At 42.5% G+C, this 15,258-nt stretch overlaps 1 protein-coding gene across 4 annotated transcripts in view; it reads right to left on the minus strand.

Moving 5' to 3' along the window:
• MMAB (metabolism of cobalamin associated B) overlaps positions 1-15,241 on the minus strand; it is a 38,682-nt gene extending 23,441 nt beyond the window's left edge. For 2 of the 4 annotated variants that reach the window (XR_012849568.1, XM_075830585.1), the window contains exons 1-10: positions 15,154-15,241; positions 9,143-9,440; positions 8,587-8,771; positions 8,451-8,486; positions 8,162-8,372; positions 7,266-7,425; positions 6,654-7,184; positions 1,826-1,887; positions 1,649-1,742; positions 305-362 (exon numbers count right to left, since the gene is read on the minus strand). Coding sequence is in view for 3 of the 4 variants with exons in the window: in XM_075830585.1 (XP_075686700.1) it covers positions 305-362; positions 1,649-1,742; positions 1,826-1,887; positions 6,654-7,184; positions 7,266-7,425; positions 8,162-8,372; positions 8,451-8,486; positions 8,587-8,670 (1,236 nt within the window). In the remaining variant the exon portion in view is untranslated. The remainder of the gene's footprint in view (positions 1-304; positions 363-1,648; positions 1,743-1,825; positions 1,888-6,653; positions 7,185-7,265; positions 7,426-8,161; positions 8,373-8,450; positions 8,487-8,586; positions 8,772-9,142; positions 9,441-15,153) is intronic. The other 2 variants (XM_075830594.1, XM_075830603.1) reach the window with 2 other exon arrangements.
• Between the last annotated feature and the right edge of the window lie 17 nt (positions 15,242-15,258).

Consider the following 15,258-nt stretch of genomic DNA (forward strand, 5'->3'; position numbering starts at 1 on the left):
AGCGGGCTCAGCGAGTGAGCCCGCTCAGCTCCAAACATCATCCCCTCCCCGCTCCATGATGTGCCAGTACATCATGGGTCCGGAAGGGGTTAAGTAAGAAGCGGTCAGGGGGCCTGGTGCTGCCGCATCTCTTGACTGCCGACTATAAGACGCAGGGACTTTTTAGCAAGATTTATTCTTGCTAAAAACTGAGTCTTATAGTCCGAAAAATACGGTATATCTATAAACAAATTGTACAATGATGTTCAAAAGTTAACCTTAAAGTTTTCAGTGAAGTCTAATTTGAATAATAAAATAGAAATACCTTCTCAAGTTCTGTGACACATTGGAGATTAGCATCTAGACAAAATTCCCTGGCCAACCTGGAAAAATAAACAAAACACAATTCTGCTCAGATGCTGGAGAATGGAAAATTACACGACTGGAAATAGGAGGTGCATGTAATAATCATTTCGCTCTGACTAACCAACCTGCCATGGGGTGGTTTTTCATAATTTTGACCTATCCACAGGATAGGTCAACAGTATATGATCGGTGGGGGCCCAGATGGCTCTGGTCACACCATAGCAGCCGTGCTGGGTTACTGCAGCTCTGCTCCTATTCAAGTGAACAGGAGCAGAGCTGCAGCACGGCCACTAAACAGTGTACGGAGCCATCTGCTTCCGGCACCGACCACTGCATGACTTCTGGTACCCGGAGGGTGTTCCGGCTTCACTTGAATAGGAGCAGAGCTGCAGCAGGGCCGCTAAAATGTGACCGGAGTAATCTACTTCCGGCAGTGATCACTGCATAACTTCCGGTGCCGGGAGGCAGCCGGAACAGCTGTTGTGTGGGGTCCAGGTGATGGACCCACACCGATCATATACTGATGACCTATCCTGTTTTTCATCAGTATGAAAAGCCGCCCCATGCCTGGACAACCCCTTTAACTATCTTCTCTGAGTAATACCTAATGTAGTCTGGTAGCAGCTGGTATTTTGTATTCAGTACAGGCGAACCTGTGAGCTAAATACATCAGCAGCACAAATCTCTCTCATGAACACTTGCTACAAGTAGTGCAGCTTTTTCACGTTGGATAACCATTGCATTACTTTTTATAATACAATGTACGTATAAACATGAAACGAAAAAACCCTAGATAGATTTCAGCAACAAGGGGGTGAGTTAGTTCCACGTCTAACTTCTAACAGTCAATTCTGTTGAAATCAATGGATTCACCGGAACCCTGGCTGATGGAAAATATCAACTTCTGGCCCTTTTACATGGGCCAATAATTGCATGAATGCTCATGCCTGATCATTGCCGTGTGATGAGATCTTTTATGCTGCCAAAAAAACCTTCGCTTGTCCGCAGAACATCTTCCTATGTAAACAGGGGATGTGCTGACGACAGGATGCAAATTGTATGGAGACGAACAATCGTATTCATGATCACTCCTCATTCCCATACATTCCGGTCCTAGCTCTGTTTAAATGGAGCAAAAGAGCGCCGATCGACATGCTGTTATCGTTGATCAGCACTCGTGTACCTGGAGAACATCTGCCCACGTACAACTCCTACTAGATTTGATTGCGAGGTTCTGGATTTACCGTGGTTTATCAATGTAAGTCTTTATTTTCTAAACCCTGTACATACAATCACAACTTACCCTATGGCAGAGGTCAGCTCATCAGTAGCGCCCAATGCTTCAAACACAAGGTTATCTTTCGGTCTCCGCTCTCCAGTGTATGTACTTGAGAAGCCTATGAAGCAATACAATGTATTGAGACATGACTCGGCTATGAAACAAATTTAATGTCCCACAGAAATGTCATAAGAATGAGACCTTTATCTCCTGTTTTTGTGTAGATCTTTGGGATCTTCTCTGGTTTATTATCTGGCGGGGAGCTAAAAGGAAACACAAAGGATAATAGTATTACTTTTACACAATTTTTCCACAGATAATGTGGTGACAACACATGCAGCACTCTATGGAGTGTTCATCCATTGCTTAAAGAGGCTCTGTCACCACATTATAAGTGCCCTATCTCTTACATAATGTGATCGGCGCTGTAATGTAGATCACAGCACTGTTTTTTTTTATTTCGAAAAACGATCATTTTCACCAAGTTATGACCTATATTAGCTTTATGACAATGTAGAAGGAAGAGTGATCCAGCGCTGATGTTAGTTTAAAAGGGAAATGAGAGTCCCATGTTTATTGGAAAAAAAAAATTCTTGCCATGATTAAGAACGCAGACCGCGTTCAAAACGCGTAGGCTTGGGCATATACCCTGACTACTTGCACTTTGGGACTGCGTCTCCCTTTCAATTTTATAATTTTTTTTCCAATAAACATGGGACTCTCATTTCCCTTTTAAACTAACATCAGCGCTGGATCACTCTTCCTTCTACATTGTAGCTTTATGATAATAGACAACTGGGCGTGTTTTTACTTTTTGACCAAGTGGGCGTTGTGGAGAGAGGTGTATGACGCTGACCAATCAGCGTCATACACTTCTCTCCATTCATTTACTCTGCACATAGTGATCCTGCGTTGTTCACTATGTGCAGTCACATACACCCACATTAATGTTACTGAAGTGTCTTGACAGTAAAAAGACATCGCGTCCAACCAGGACGCGATGTCTATTCACAATCCCGACACTTCGGCAACGTTTGTGTGTGACTTACTCACACAGCAAATCGAGATCATGCTGTGCTGTCATTTACATCGTGATCTCACGAGATTACTCTTGCTGTGATGTAAGTCACACACAAACTTTACCGAAGTGTCGGGATTGTGAATAGACATTGCGTCCTGTTTGGACGCGACGTCTATTTGCGGTCAACAAAACAAATAGTTTCCACAGAACTGGACTGCAACTGGGTGCACTCCTCAATTGGACCTGATCCACGGTCCTCAATATCAAGCAGACAAAAAATGGACAGATGCAGCACTTCCAAAAGGCATCAGCAGTTTATTCACCCGTGCAACGTTTCAGTCCAGCAGGACTTTTTTTAAGCGTTAATGTGGGTGTATGTGACTGCACATAGTGAACAACGCAGGATCACTATGTGCTGAGTACATGAATGGAGAGAAGTGTATGACGCTGATTGGTCAGCGTCATACACTTCTCTCCACAACGCCCACTTGGTCAAAAAGTAAAAAACACGCCCAGTTGGGCATTAAGAAAGTCATTAGCATAAAGCTAAAATATGTCATAACTTGGTGCAAATAGATCGTTTTTTTAAATAAAAAAACACTGATGTTACCTACATTACAGCGCCGATCAGATCATGTACAAGATAGGCCACTTATAATGTGGTGACAGAGCCTCTTTAATCTCCTTAAAGTTGTTTTCTGTAAATAAAACTTAATCATTGAATATTGAAAACATATGCAACTTACATCAACTGCCTACCATTTTCAATGCTTTCTGACATATAGAAGCCGAAAACCTGCGCTGAAAAGTAAATCTACGCCTATCAAGGCATAAGTTTGCAAGTATATACACCTCAACTGTATTAGCCAAAGGTGATCGGAACAGAGCCCTAATCTAAATACATTTTTCATTCACTGACAGCAAGCGTGGATCTTGACAGCTGTAGAATTTATATACAAAGTACATAAGTTGCATAATGGCAGGCCAGACCACCCTTTTATGGCTAGGTGCACACTTCATCCGATTTTAACAAAAAAAGACTCAATCTCTGATCTGATTTTTTTAATGTAAACCTACACATGCTCACCATCTGTCATTAACCCCTTAGTAACCACCAATACACCTTTTCACGGCGGTCACTAAGGGGCCTTAGGCTATGCTATCGCCTTTTCACAGTGGCCAGTCTAAGCCATGCACTGGTGTCCTGTGACAGTTGGGCTCCTGCTCCAACGACCGCGATCGAAGTTTACTTGCCGTGGTCAATAGCGACAGCGCCATTTAACTTGTTTACAGATGGAGGGAGCTACGATGGGGTGCCATGGCAGCCGGGGGCCTGATAAAAGCCCCCAGGTCTGCCCTGGGCATATGCCTATTAGGACATGGGACTGAAAAAATAAGTCAGTAATGTGAAATAAAAATGATTAATAAAAATTACAGTAAAAAAATAAAACAATTTTTCCCCTAAATAGTGGTTTTATTTAGTAAGTGTAAAAAATAAATAAAAAGTATACATATATGGTATCGCCGCGACCGTAATGACTCAAACAATAAAGTTAATATGTCATTTACGCCGTAAAAAACGCAAAAACCAATGGCGAAATTGCTATTTTTTCTCCATTGCCCCACAAAAGTCATAAACGCTAATCAATAAGTCCCATGTACCCCAAAACAGTATCAAAACTACATCTCGTCCCGCAAAAAACAAACCCAAAAAATAACTACATTGACGGAAAAATAAAAAAAAATGATGGCTCTTGGAATGCGGCGATGCAAAAACAAATAATTTTAGTTCAAAAGGGTTTTTATTGTGCAAAAGTCGTAAAACAAAAAAACTCTACATATTTGGTATAGTCGTAATCGTACCGACCCGTAGAATAAAGGTAACATGTTATTTACGCCACAGTGAACGGCGTCAATTTATAACGCATAGAAAAATGGTGGAATTTCAGTTTTTTTTTTCTATTCTCCCGAAAAAAAGCTAATAAGAGTTAAAGAGGCTCTGTCACCAGATTTTGCAACCCCTATCTGCTATTGCAGCAGATAGGCGCTGCAATGTAGATTACAGTAACGTTTTTATTTTTAAAAAACGAGCATTTTTGGCCAAGTTATGACCATTTTTGTAATTATGCAAATGAGGCTTGCAAAAGTCCAAGTGGGTGTGTTTAAAAGTAAAAGTCCAAGTGGGCGTGTATTATGTGCGTACATCGCGGCGTTTTTAATACTTTTACTAGCTGGGCGCTCTGACGATAAGTATCATCCACTTCTCTTCAGGACGCCCAGCTTCTGGCAGATCACGCTGTGACGTCACTCACAGGTCCTGCATCGTGTCAGACGAGCGATGACACATCGGCACCAGAGGCTTCAGTTGATTCTGCAGCAGCATCGGCGTTTGCAGGTAAGTACCTACATCGACTTACCTGCAAACGCTGATGCTGCTGCAGAATCAACTGTAGCCTCTGGTGCCGATGTGTCCTCGCTCGTCTGACACGATGCAGGACCTGTGAGTGACGTCACAGCGTGATCTGGCAGAAGCTGGGCATTCTGAAGAGAAGTGGATGATACTTCTCGTCAGAACGCCCAGCTAGTAAAAGTAGTAAACACGCCCCGATGTACGCACCTAATACACGCCCACTTGGACTTTTAAACACACCCACTTGGACTTTTGCAAGCCTCATTTGCATAACTACAAAAATGGTCATAACTTGGCCAAAAATGCTCGTTTTTTAAAAATAAAAACGTTACTGTAATCTACATTGCAGCGCCGATCTGCTGCAATAGGAGATAGGGGTTGCAAAATCTGGTGACAGAGCCTCTTTAATCAAAAAATAATATGTACAACAAAATTGTGCCATTAAAAAGTACAACTACTCCCGCAAAAAACAAGTCGTCATAAAGCTATGTCGACACAAAAATAAAAGAAGTTATAGCTCTTTAAATGCGACTATAGAAAAACGAAAAAAATAAAATAAAAAATAGGTTGGTCATTAGGGCCTCAAAATAGGCTGGTCACTAAGGGGTTAATGTCTTTACAATACGTTTTTACATTCAAGCACAATTTTAACCACAATGCCACTCTCGGTTCTGAGTGGGGTTATAGTAAATGAGAGGTTGCTGTTGATTTGTGTTTCAGTCGAAGGAGAGGTTATCGCAATTGTCCTATATTTGGCTGTCCGTGTAAGATCACATAGTGGGGATAGATTATAGTCATCTGAGTGAAATACATATATTTTGTTCTGTTTATGTGAATATACATATGGATGCATTATCAACTCTGGGTATACAAGATCCCACAAAGTGCCAGTATTGCCCCAGCCAAACAAGAAACGGTGGATGTAGATAGCCTATGATTTGTACCAATACATCCAGTTAACCAACGGACTGGCTGCTCTGGATGGGTCTCATCATTGTAAGCTATTCTTCTTCCATAAAGTGGGAGGAAGTATGGAAAAACAGGAAAGGCCTCCTGGATGAGCACTACGCCAAGAAGCGATCTTTGCAAGGCATCAGGCGGAGAGCTCGACACTATTAAAGAGGATTTCCTCCCAAAACATAACAATGTAAGTTTGGTAATGTTTCATTTATTACAGAGATATTGGCACTTACCTACTTAGTTGTGACCACTAAAATTTAGAAATAGTTTCTTTTACTTAGACATTTTTGCAAATGTGACAAAAGGAACAGCAGCCATATTGCTCATCATTTCTGAATTAGCATCTCCGGTACTGAAGATAAAACTTTACATTTTCTCATAATGCTGAATGAATAACAGAAAAGTGTATATATGGCCGCACTTCCGCTTTCCTATTTTGTCACAGTAAAAGAAACAATTACCAAATTTTGGCTACTGCTTTAACTTTTAATTTAATATTTTTTGGCCAAGTTATGGGTGGAAATGCTCCTTGGAATATCTAATACAAAAAAAAACACCACCCAGACAGTTATTATGATGGCACTAGTCTTTCTGGAAATTATTGGAAGAACAAGGGGAGAAACCCAGATGGGGCATACCTGAGTGTGGAAGAGTGGGCAGGACTAGGAGCCATTACTGAAGGGTCATAAAATGATGGGTTAGTGGTGGAAGTAGATGTTGTAAATTTGGCCATTACAGTCATCAAGGCCACCTTACATTCTGCCTTCCACCTTGGCGACATTTCTCGGAGAGAGGGGAGGAGGCTCTTGAGAAACAGCAGATCGCCATCTTCATTATCCCACTGTTGCCTCTGCTCTATCTGCCACATCTGGTCCTTCTGTTCTTCACGGTAGGAGACTTGTTGTTCCTGCATGTTGGATAGCATCATGAGGACATTATCCGCAAAGTCAGACGCTTCTCTTCTGCTCTTCCTGGCAGCTTTGCCTCCCCTTCTAGATCCTCGAACGGTCTGGTGGCGGAGTGTCTCCAGTGGGTGGGCTGTGAAGGATGGCTGGGATGTTCCTGGGTTAGGCGCGTCACTTTCCTCAGCAGCAGTGGTGGCAGACTCTTCAGGCTCCGGTTCATATAGAGGTGACTCAGAGTCAGACTCCCTCGCATTGGTAGAGGACCTGAGGAGATAAAGAATTTAAATTAAATTATTTAAATTGTTTCACAGAAACTTTTAGAGCAAGCAAAGCAAGAACACATACTGCCTTTGCTCAGCGGACTTCCTCAGAAATGAAAGGCAGTCCATATAAGCGTAAGTCTTCCTTTTAGGGGCCATAGAACCGCTGGGGAGCTTCCTCTCCTCTGCCAGCTCCCGCATGAAACGGTCTCTGACGGACCGCCATCTTGTCTGTATTTGCTTCTCTGTTAAAGACAAATATTTGTAAGTGACAATATAAACGAAAGCTGGCGATAGACATAAAGAGTTGCCCATGATTCAACGAGCGTTCATTTTTTTTAAATGTAACGCTCATCAGATAAGGTACAGCCGAAAACATACTTCTTACTGTACGAACAACTGTGTGTATCTTGTCAAATTTATTGTAAATTGGCATTGCCCCACAGCTGCCATTTGGCACACTCCTTCCTTTCTAGGAGTTGCTGCTTGTTAAAAGGGATTACATTTTTATTGAGAAGACATGTAAAAAGGTGCTTAGGGGTCTACAATAGTAACATTTCTAATAGGTCTACCTTTCCATTTCTCCACCTTCCTCCACCACCAGTGTCTTCGGTCCTCTCTGCAGACGGTTTTCAAATCTGTGTCATGATGGGTCATCTGCAGTGACAAGTCATGTGAATGCAGCGGCCAATTGCTTCTGTGGGATGTGATTTCCATATGGACAAATGCTCAATGCAGAGGACATGTGACATATTGTCCCTATGGATGACACATCAAGACACCGCTTTGCAAACAACAAGCAGTGAGGGATAGAAGATGCCAGCGGTGTGGGAAGTGGTCAGTCAGTTAAGTATATAAGAAAGTTTATTATTCTACTATTCTGGTCCCATAATCCCTTTATTTCCCCATATCTGGGAATTACCCCTTGCATGTATATAGATTAAATAAACATAGGTGTAGTTTCCCCAGATTTCCACATACCATACAGAACTTTCTCCTTTCGAGAGAAGTTCTCCCACTGCAGGACCAGAGTTTGGAAGATGGATTCCCATATGCCACGGGTGACAACACGGTCGGAGTGTCCCGGGTCTGTCTGATCCCAAAGGGCAGGACTCTGTTTCACCAGTTCAATCAGGTGATTAACATCGATTGGGATCTTTTCCGCTCCCCTCCTGCGCTCCTTGTTGCGGACCTAAACAACATGGAAACGTGTTAGTATTTCTATACTATATTAGTAACAAGAACTGCCACTACATTTATAGGATATTACCCGAGTGCAGTCCCAGCTCTGGTCTTGGCTGTGGTCCTGGAAACCATAAAAAAAAAAAAAAAGTTCAACTAGTAAAAAAAATACTTCAATCTAGAGCTGGTAAATAAAGTGGCTAAAAATGTACAGCGTAAATTACCCAGCTGCGATCGTGTTTGCGCTCTCTGCTGCGGCTACGGTCCCTGCCGGTCTTCATGATTTCCTCTCTCATCTTTCTGTTCATGTTTTGCTGGTCTCTTTCGAGTCTCTCCAATTCACGCTCCTCTCAAGGTCTCCAAGCAACCCCACACCCTCCCCTCACCTCTCACTTCCTTTTCCTGTTTCCTGGACAAAAAACAGATTAAAACAGATGATGATGGATTGTCATCTGTTTTTTCTTCCGCTCCCATCGACCGTAAAAAACCCTCAAACATATCTAACAATCTGTGCTTTTATGATTTTACGAAATGGAAGTGTGCACATACCCATAGCCTATACACTAAAACATATTCACAAGACCGTTTTTATATTATTTTTTTAGTTAGAAGAAACTGAACATACACAACGCATACATTTAAGTAACAGAGCTGCAAGGCAACAATGCTCCCAAGGGGGTGCATCATCAGCACGGCTTCAAAAAGATACTGGAATAATAAAGGGAACCGGTCATCAGTTCTTACCCCCCCCCCCTAAAGTGGTCTAAGACATGTAAAGACCTTTCTAAGGCTTATTCACACGAGCATGTCCAATTTGCGCCGCAAAAAAAGGTAGTTTTTAATGCATGAGACTTTCCGTGTTGCGTCAGTGTGGTTTCCGTGTGTCATCCATTTTCCTCCTCTGCAGGCACTTCCTGTTTTTACTTTTTTTTTTTCCTCTGCCTTTCTTTAGAAACGGATGTTGTCTGTGTGCTGTCCGTTTTGTTTTATTCATCCAAAGACTTTAATGGGCGAGTCTGATCTGCAAACGCGGAGAGGAATAAGACATGCAGGGAGGTTTACACAACGGACACACGCTCTGTGGAAAAAACCACGGATGTGTAAATAGCCCCATTGAATTGCATTGTCACTGTGCTGTCAGTTATTTAAGGAACAGCACACGGACTTAAAATACATTCTACATACATTTCTAACCCATCTTTCCCTGATTGACGTTGGCGTTGCCCCCTGCAGTGAACCATCGCATGCACATTAGAGATGCCCTGTTGAGGGCACAGGCTTTAATTCCCTTGTGTGTATGCGCCGGTCCCGATATGGAGAAGACCGCGGATGACGCAGGAGGCGTCACCAAGTCAATCAGGGACAGATAGGTTGGGTTAGAGATGAAAACGACGGACTCTTCTGAACTGAGTAAACGCCAAGGCGACACTTCAAGCCTCGATTACATACGATGCAGGACATTTTTAAAACTTATTTTTGTAAGGTATACTGCGCTACTGGGAACAAACAGGTATACATTTAGAATGATCTTTACATGGCCTAGAGTAGAGGTCTCAAACTTGGCTGGGTAAATGGGCCGCACATAGAAAAAATTTGAAGTTGACGGGCCGCATTACATTCAAATTTGATACAATATAAAATTATTGTTAATCAATTAGTTATTTGAACTACTATAACAATATTACATTACTATAATAATACAACATTACTATAACAATACTACACTACTATAACAATACTACATTACTACAGGGTGGGCCATTTATATGGATACACCTAAATAAAATGGGAATGGTTGGTGATATTAACTTCCTGTTTGTGGCACATTAGTATATGGGAGGGGGGAAACTTTTCAAGCTGGGTGTTGACCATGGCGGCCATTTTGTATCCAACTTTAGTTTTTTTCAATGGGAAGAGGGTCATGTGACACATCAAACTTATCTAGAATTTCACAAGAAAAACAATGGTGTGCTTGGTTTTAACGTTACTTTATTCTTTCATGAGTTATTTACAAGTTTCTGACCACTTATAAAATGTGTTCAAAGTGCTGCCCATTGTGTTGGATTATCAATGCAACCCTCTTCTCCCACTCTTCACGCAGTGATAGCAACACCGCAGAAGAAATGCTAGCACAGGCTTCCAGTATCCGTGGTTTCAGTTGCTGCACAGCTCGTATCTTCACAGCATAGACAATTGCCTTCAGATGACCCCAAAGATAAAAGTCTAAGGGGGTCAGATTGGGAGGCATTTCTTCTGCGGTGTTGCTATCAGTGTGTGAAGAGTGGGAGAAGAGGGTTGCATTGACAATCCAACACAATGGGCAGCACTTTGAACACATTTTATAAGTGGTCAGAAACTTGTAAATAACTCATGAAAGAATAAAGTAACGTTAAAACCAAGCACACCATTGTTTTTCTTGTGAAATTCTCGATAAGTTTGATGTGTCACATGACCCTCTTCCCATTGAAAAAACTAAAGTTGGATACAAAATGGCCAACTTCAAAATGGCCGCCATGGTCAACACCCAGCTTGAAAAGTTCCCCCACTCCCATATACTAATGTGCCACAAACAGGAAGTTAATATCACCAACCATTCCCATTTTATTTAGGTGTATCCATATAAATGGCCCACCCTGTATAACACTAGTACACTACTATAACACTAGTACACTACTATAACACTAGTACACTACTATAACACTAGTACACTACTATAACACTAGTACACTACTATAACACTAGTACACTACTATAACACTAGTACACTACTATAACACTAGTACACTACTATAACACTACTATAACACTAGTACACTACTATAACACTAGTACACTACTATAACACTAGTACACTACTATAACAATACTACATTACTATAACACTAGTACACTACTATAACACTAGTACACTACTATAACACTAGTACACTACTATAACACTAGTATACTACTATAACAATACTACACTGCTATAACAATACTACATTGCTATAACAATACTACATTACTATAACACTACTACACTACTACTACACTACTATAACAATACTACATTACTATAACACTACTGCACTACTATAATACTGCACTACTATAATAATACCACATTATAAGTTCCCTATCTCCTACATAATGTCAATTTTGACCAAGTTATGAACAATTTTAGCTTTAGGCTAATGACTTTCTTAATGCCCAACTGGGCGTTTTTTAGCTTTTGACCAAGTGGGCGTTGTACCAATCAGTGTCATACACTTCTCTCCATTCATGTACTCAGCACATAGTGATCCTGCGTTGTTCACTATGTTCAGCCACATACACACACATTAACGTTACTGAAGTGTCTTGACGGTGAATAGACATCACCTCCAGCCAGGACGCGATGTATATTCATAGTCCCGACACTTCGGTAACGTTTGTGTGTGGCTTACTCACATTGCACATCGAGATCACGCTGTGCTGCCATTAAGTCCCACACAAACTTTACCAAAGTGTCGGGATTGTGAATAGACATCACATCCTGGCTGGTAGTGATGTCTAATCACTCTCAAAAGTAGAGAGTTACCACAGCACCGAACCGCCAGGAAGGTGCACGCCTCTTCAGAACCTGGTCCAAGGTCCTCAATATCAGGCAGAAAAATGGACAAGGAGGCAGCACTTCCAAAATGTAGAAAAACCTTTAATCACCCATGCAACGTTTCAATCCCTCAGGATCTTTCTCAAGCACTTCAGTAAAGTTAATGTGTGAGTAAGTGACAGCACATTGTGATCTTGCAAGATCATATGTGCTGAGTACATGAATGGAGAGAAGTGTATGATGCTGATTGGTCACTGATTGGTCAGCGTCATACACTTCTCTCCACAACGCCTACTTGGTCAAAAGCTAAAAAACGCCCAGTTGGTCATTAAGAAACTCATTAGCATAAATCTAAAATAGGTCATAACTTGGTCAAAATGTATTGTTTTTCTAAATAAAAACCACTGCTGTTATCTACATTACAGCGCCGATCACATTATGTAGGAGATAGGACACTTATAATGTGGTGACAGAGCCTCTTTAAGTGTCAGTAAATGTAGTCTGGCTGTTCAGTTGGCAGCGTTTGGCAGACACAAGAATATGAAGATTGGGCAGCCCCTTTTTAGATGATGCCACAGTGCACTCTGTAGATAATGCCACATACACCCTATAGATAGTGCCACACACACACCCCTGTAGATGGCTCTATTGGTGCTCCCTCTAGGAGTGGAATCCCCAGCCAGAGCGTTGCCGACGCTTAGGCCGGGGATTCCTCTCCTGGAGGAGCCCGATGTCACTGTTCATAGACCCTGATGTCAGGGGATCCTCCTGGACCCGAATATGATGTCAGGGACAACCTCAGAGCAGAACACTAACATAGGCTCTGCTCTATCATTTATGGACAGTGATGTCAGGGGCTTCCCCAGCCATTGTCCCAGAGCAGAGCCGCTTCTAGCACTCTGACTGGGACTCCAGCTCTGCTCCTGACATCACTGTCCATATATGGACAGTGATGTCAGGGGGTTCCTCAGAGCAGGATTCCCGGAGCAGAACGCTAGTACAAGCTCTGCTCTGGGACCCTGGCTCTGGGGAGGCCCCTGACACCACTGTCCATATATGGACAGTGATGTCAGGGGCTTCGTCATTCGCCAGCGCACTCTTCCTTCAGCCTATCTCCTCTCCCAAGGGAGCTGTGGTGCCCTGCAGGCCGTGGATGACAGTCTCAGGGGCCGCATGCGGCCCGCATGTTTGTGACCGCTGACCTAGAGCATGGTGGGACTAATTTAGTGGGGTAAAAACTGATTACAGGTTCCCTTTAAATGGGTTTTACCGTATGCTTCTAGAAGAGAATACATCCATACGTACAGCATCTGGAGCATATAAAATTTGAGGTGCAGTAAGGGTAAATTCACACACTGCAGAATTGCTGTGGATTTTTAGATTCGGTACTGAAAATCAAAAGCAATTTACAGTACAATAATTGTGGATGGAATTTTATAAACCCCATCCACATGTAGTGGAAAGAATCTAAGTAGAATTGAGGGCATGCTGCAGATTTTCTAATTCGCAGCATGTAAATTCTGTTTTATCCCTTTGTCATGAGTAGGCTGAAATTTTGACACGGATTTGCTGTGAAATCCACAACGGAAATAGTCAGAAGCGTGTAAATTCATCCTTAAGGCCACACACGCTAGAATGGGAGCCCTTTTGCAACTCCATAGAAAACAGAGCCGTAATACAGCTGTGTACACGAGGCCTGTGTCAATGAATGGGACTGCCTGACTTTTGTTGGTTTTGAGCATATTTGTGAACTTAAAAACATTTTCCATGACCGAGGGACAGCCTAGAACTGGTCAGACTAGTCATAGCTCTCAGATTACATTTTAGGCTTCAGTGAGCATGCTCCAAAATCAGGTACTTACAGCAAATGTACATGCATTTGTGCAATAATTCTCAGAATTTGGCGCACATCTGGTAAATTTTGTCCCATTTGTAATGACAAAAGATCTTTGTTAGGGCTTATTCAGACGACCGTGTAATACATCTGTGCTACGCGCGTGATTTTCACGCTCATCGCACGGACCTATGTGCCGTGCAGACTGTCAGTGAATTTCACGCAGGGTATGTCCGCTGCGTAAAACTCACGACATGTCCTATATTTGCCCGTTTTTCGCGTATCACGCACCCATTGAAGTCAATGGATGCGTGAAAACCGCACACAGCACACGGACGCACTTCCGTGTGCCGTGCGCTACAGTAGTCAAAACTATGAATGAAAACAGAAAAGCACCACGTCCTTTTCTGTTTACAAACATAAAAACACCACGTCCTTTTCTGTTTACAAACATAAAAACAGAGTGTCATAATGATGGCGGCTGCGCAAAAATCACGCAGCCAATCAATTGTCTGCACAATATAAGCTTATGAGGAAGTTGCAGTGTATATACATTTTTTTGTACTCCAAAAACTTTGTGTGAAAAGACTAATGAATACACATTTTGTGCGCGCACGGTTCGCGATTGCGGACGGCACGCAGATGACATTCCGCAGCCCATCAATGCCGTATTCACGGACCATTCACACAGCTACAGCCATATACAGAGGACTTATAGATGTCCTGTTAAAACTAAGGCAATGAGAATGCTTTATTGCACCCGCTGAGCTCCCATTCTAATAAATACATCCCTCTCAGCCAATCAGTGCAGGCGGCATGGATCGGGCCACGCGCACCCACTCAGCATAACCAGCAGGTCGTTCAGTAAATCCAACAGCACCCAGTGGTTTCGTTTTATTGGGGCATCTTTGTTATTGTATAAAGTTATAAGTTAGTGGGGAAAAAGTAGATCTAGTAAACATGAGGGATAACAGCAGTGTGCCACAAAAACTTTTCCCATTCACTTCCATTGTGTTTTTCTGCACAATTTTTTTTTTTTTTTTTTAATTTAACTGAAGACCAAGCAGGAAATGAATCAAAACCTGCCCTTTGGGTAAAACTTTCTAGGTACTGGTTGAGTTCAGGGTTGTACACCACCATTTGTAGTACACAGATCTCGGTTGTATAGACAGACAACGATGGGTGCTGGGTGCCTGACAAGAGATGGATGACTGCGGGGAGTAGTGTACATCATCAAGGCGCGTGCATGTGATACGTGTACGCGGCTATAGTGGCCTATATACTAGACATATATAATATATGCACCAGGATGATGACAGACACAAACACCATTCACTGCAATAACATGCATGGAACCGTATCATAACAGCGGCTTTCTCTCACCTCCCCTCGGCGCCCCTACTACTGTACAGGCGCCCTCCCAGTGTCACACCTCGCACGGCTCTCCGTAATAACAAGCGAGCGGCTGCCATCACTCCATGCCCCGCC

Source organism: Rhinoderma darwinii, chromosome 1 (assembly GCF_050947455.1).
Source record: "Rhinoderma darwinii isolate aRhiDar2 chromosome 1, aRhiDar2.hap1, whole genome shotgun sequence".
Classification (NCBI taxonomy): Eukaryota; Metazoa; Chordata; class Amphibia; order Anura; family Rhinodermatidae; genus Rhinoderma; species Rhinoderma darwinii.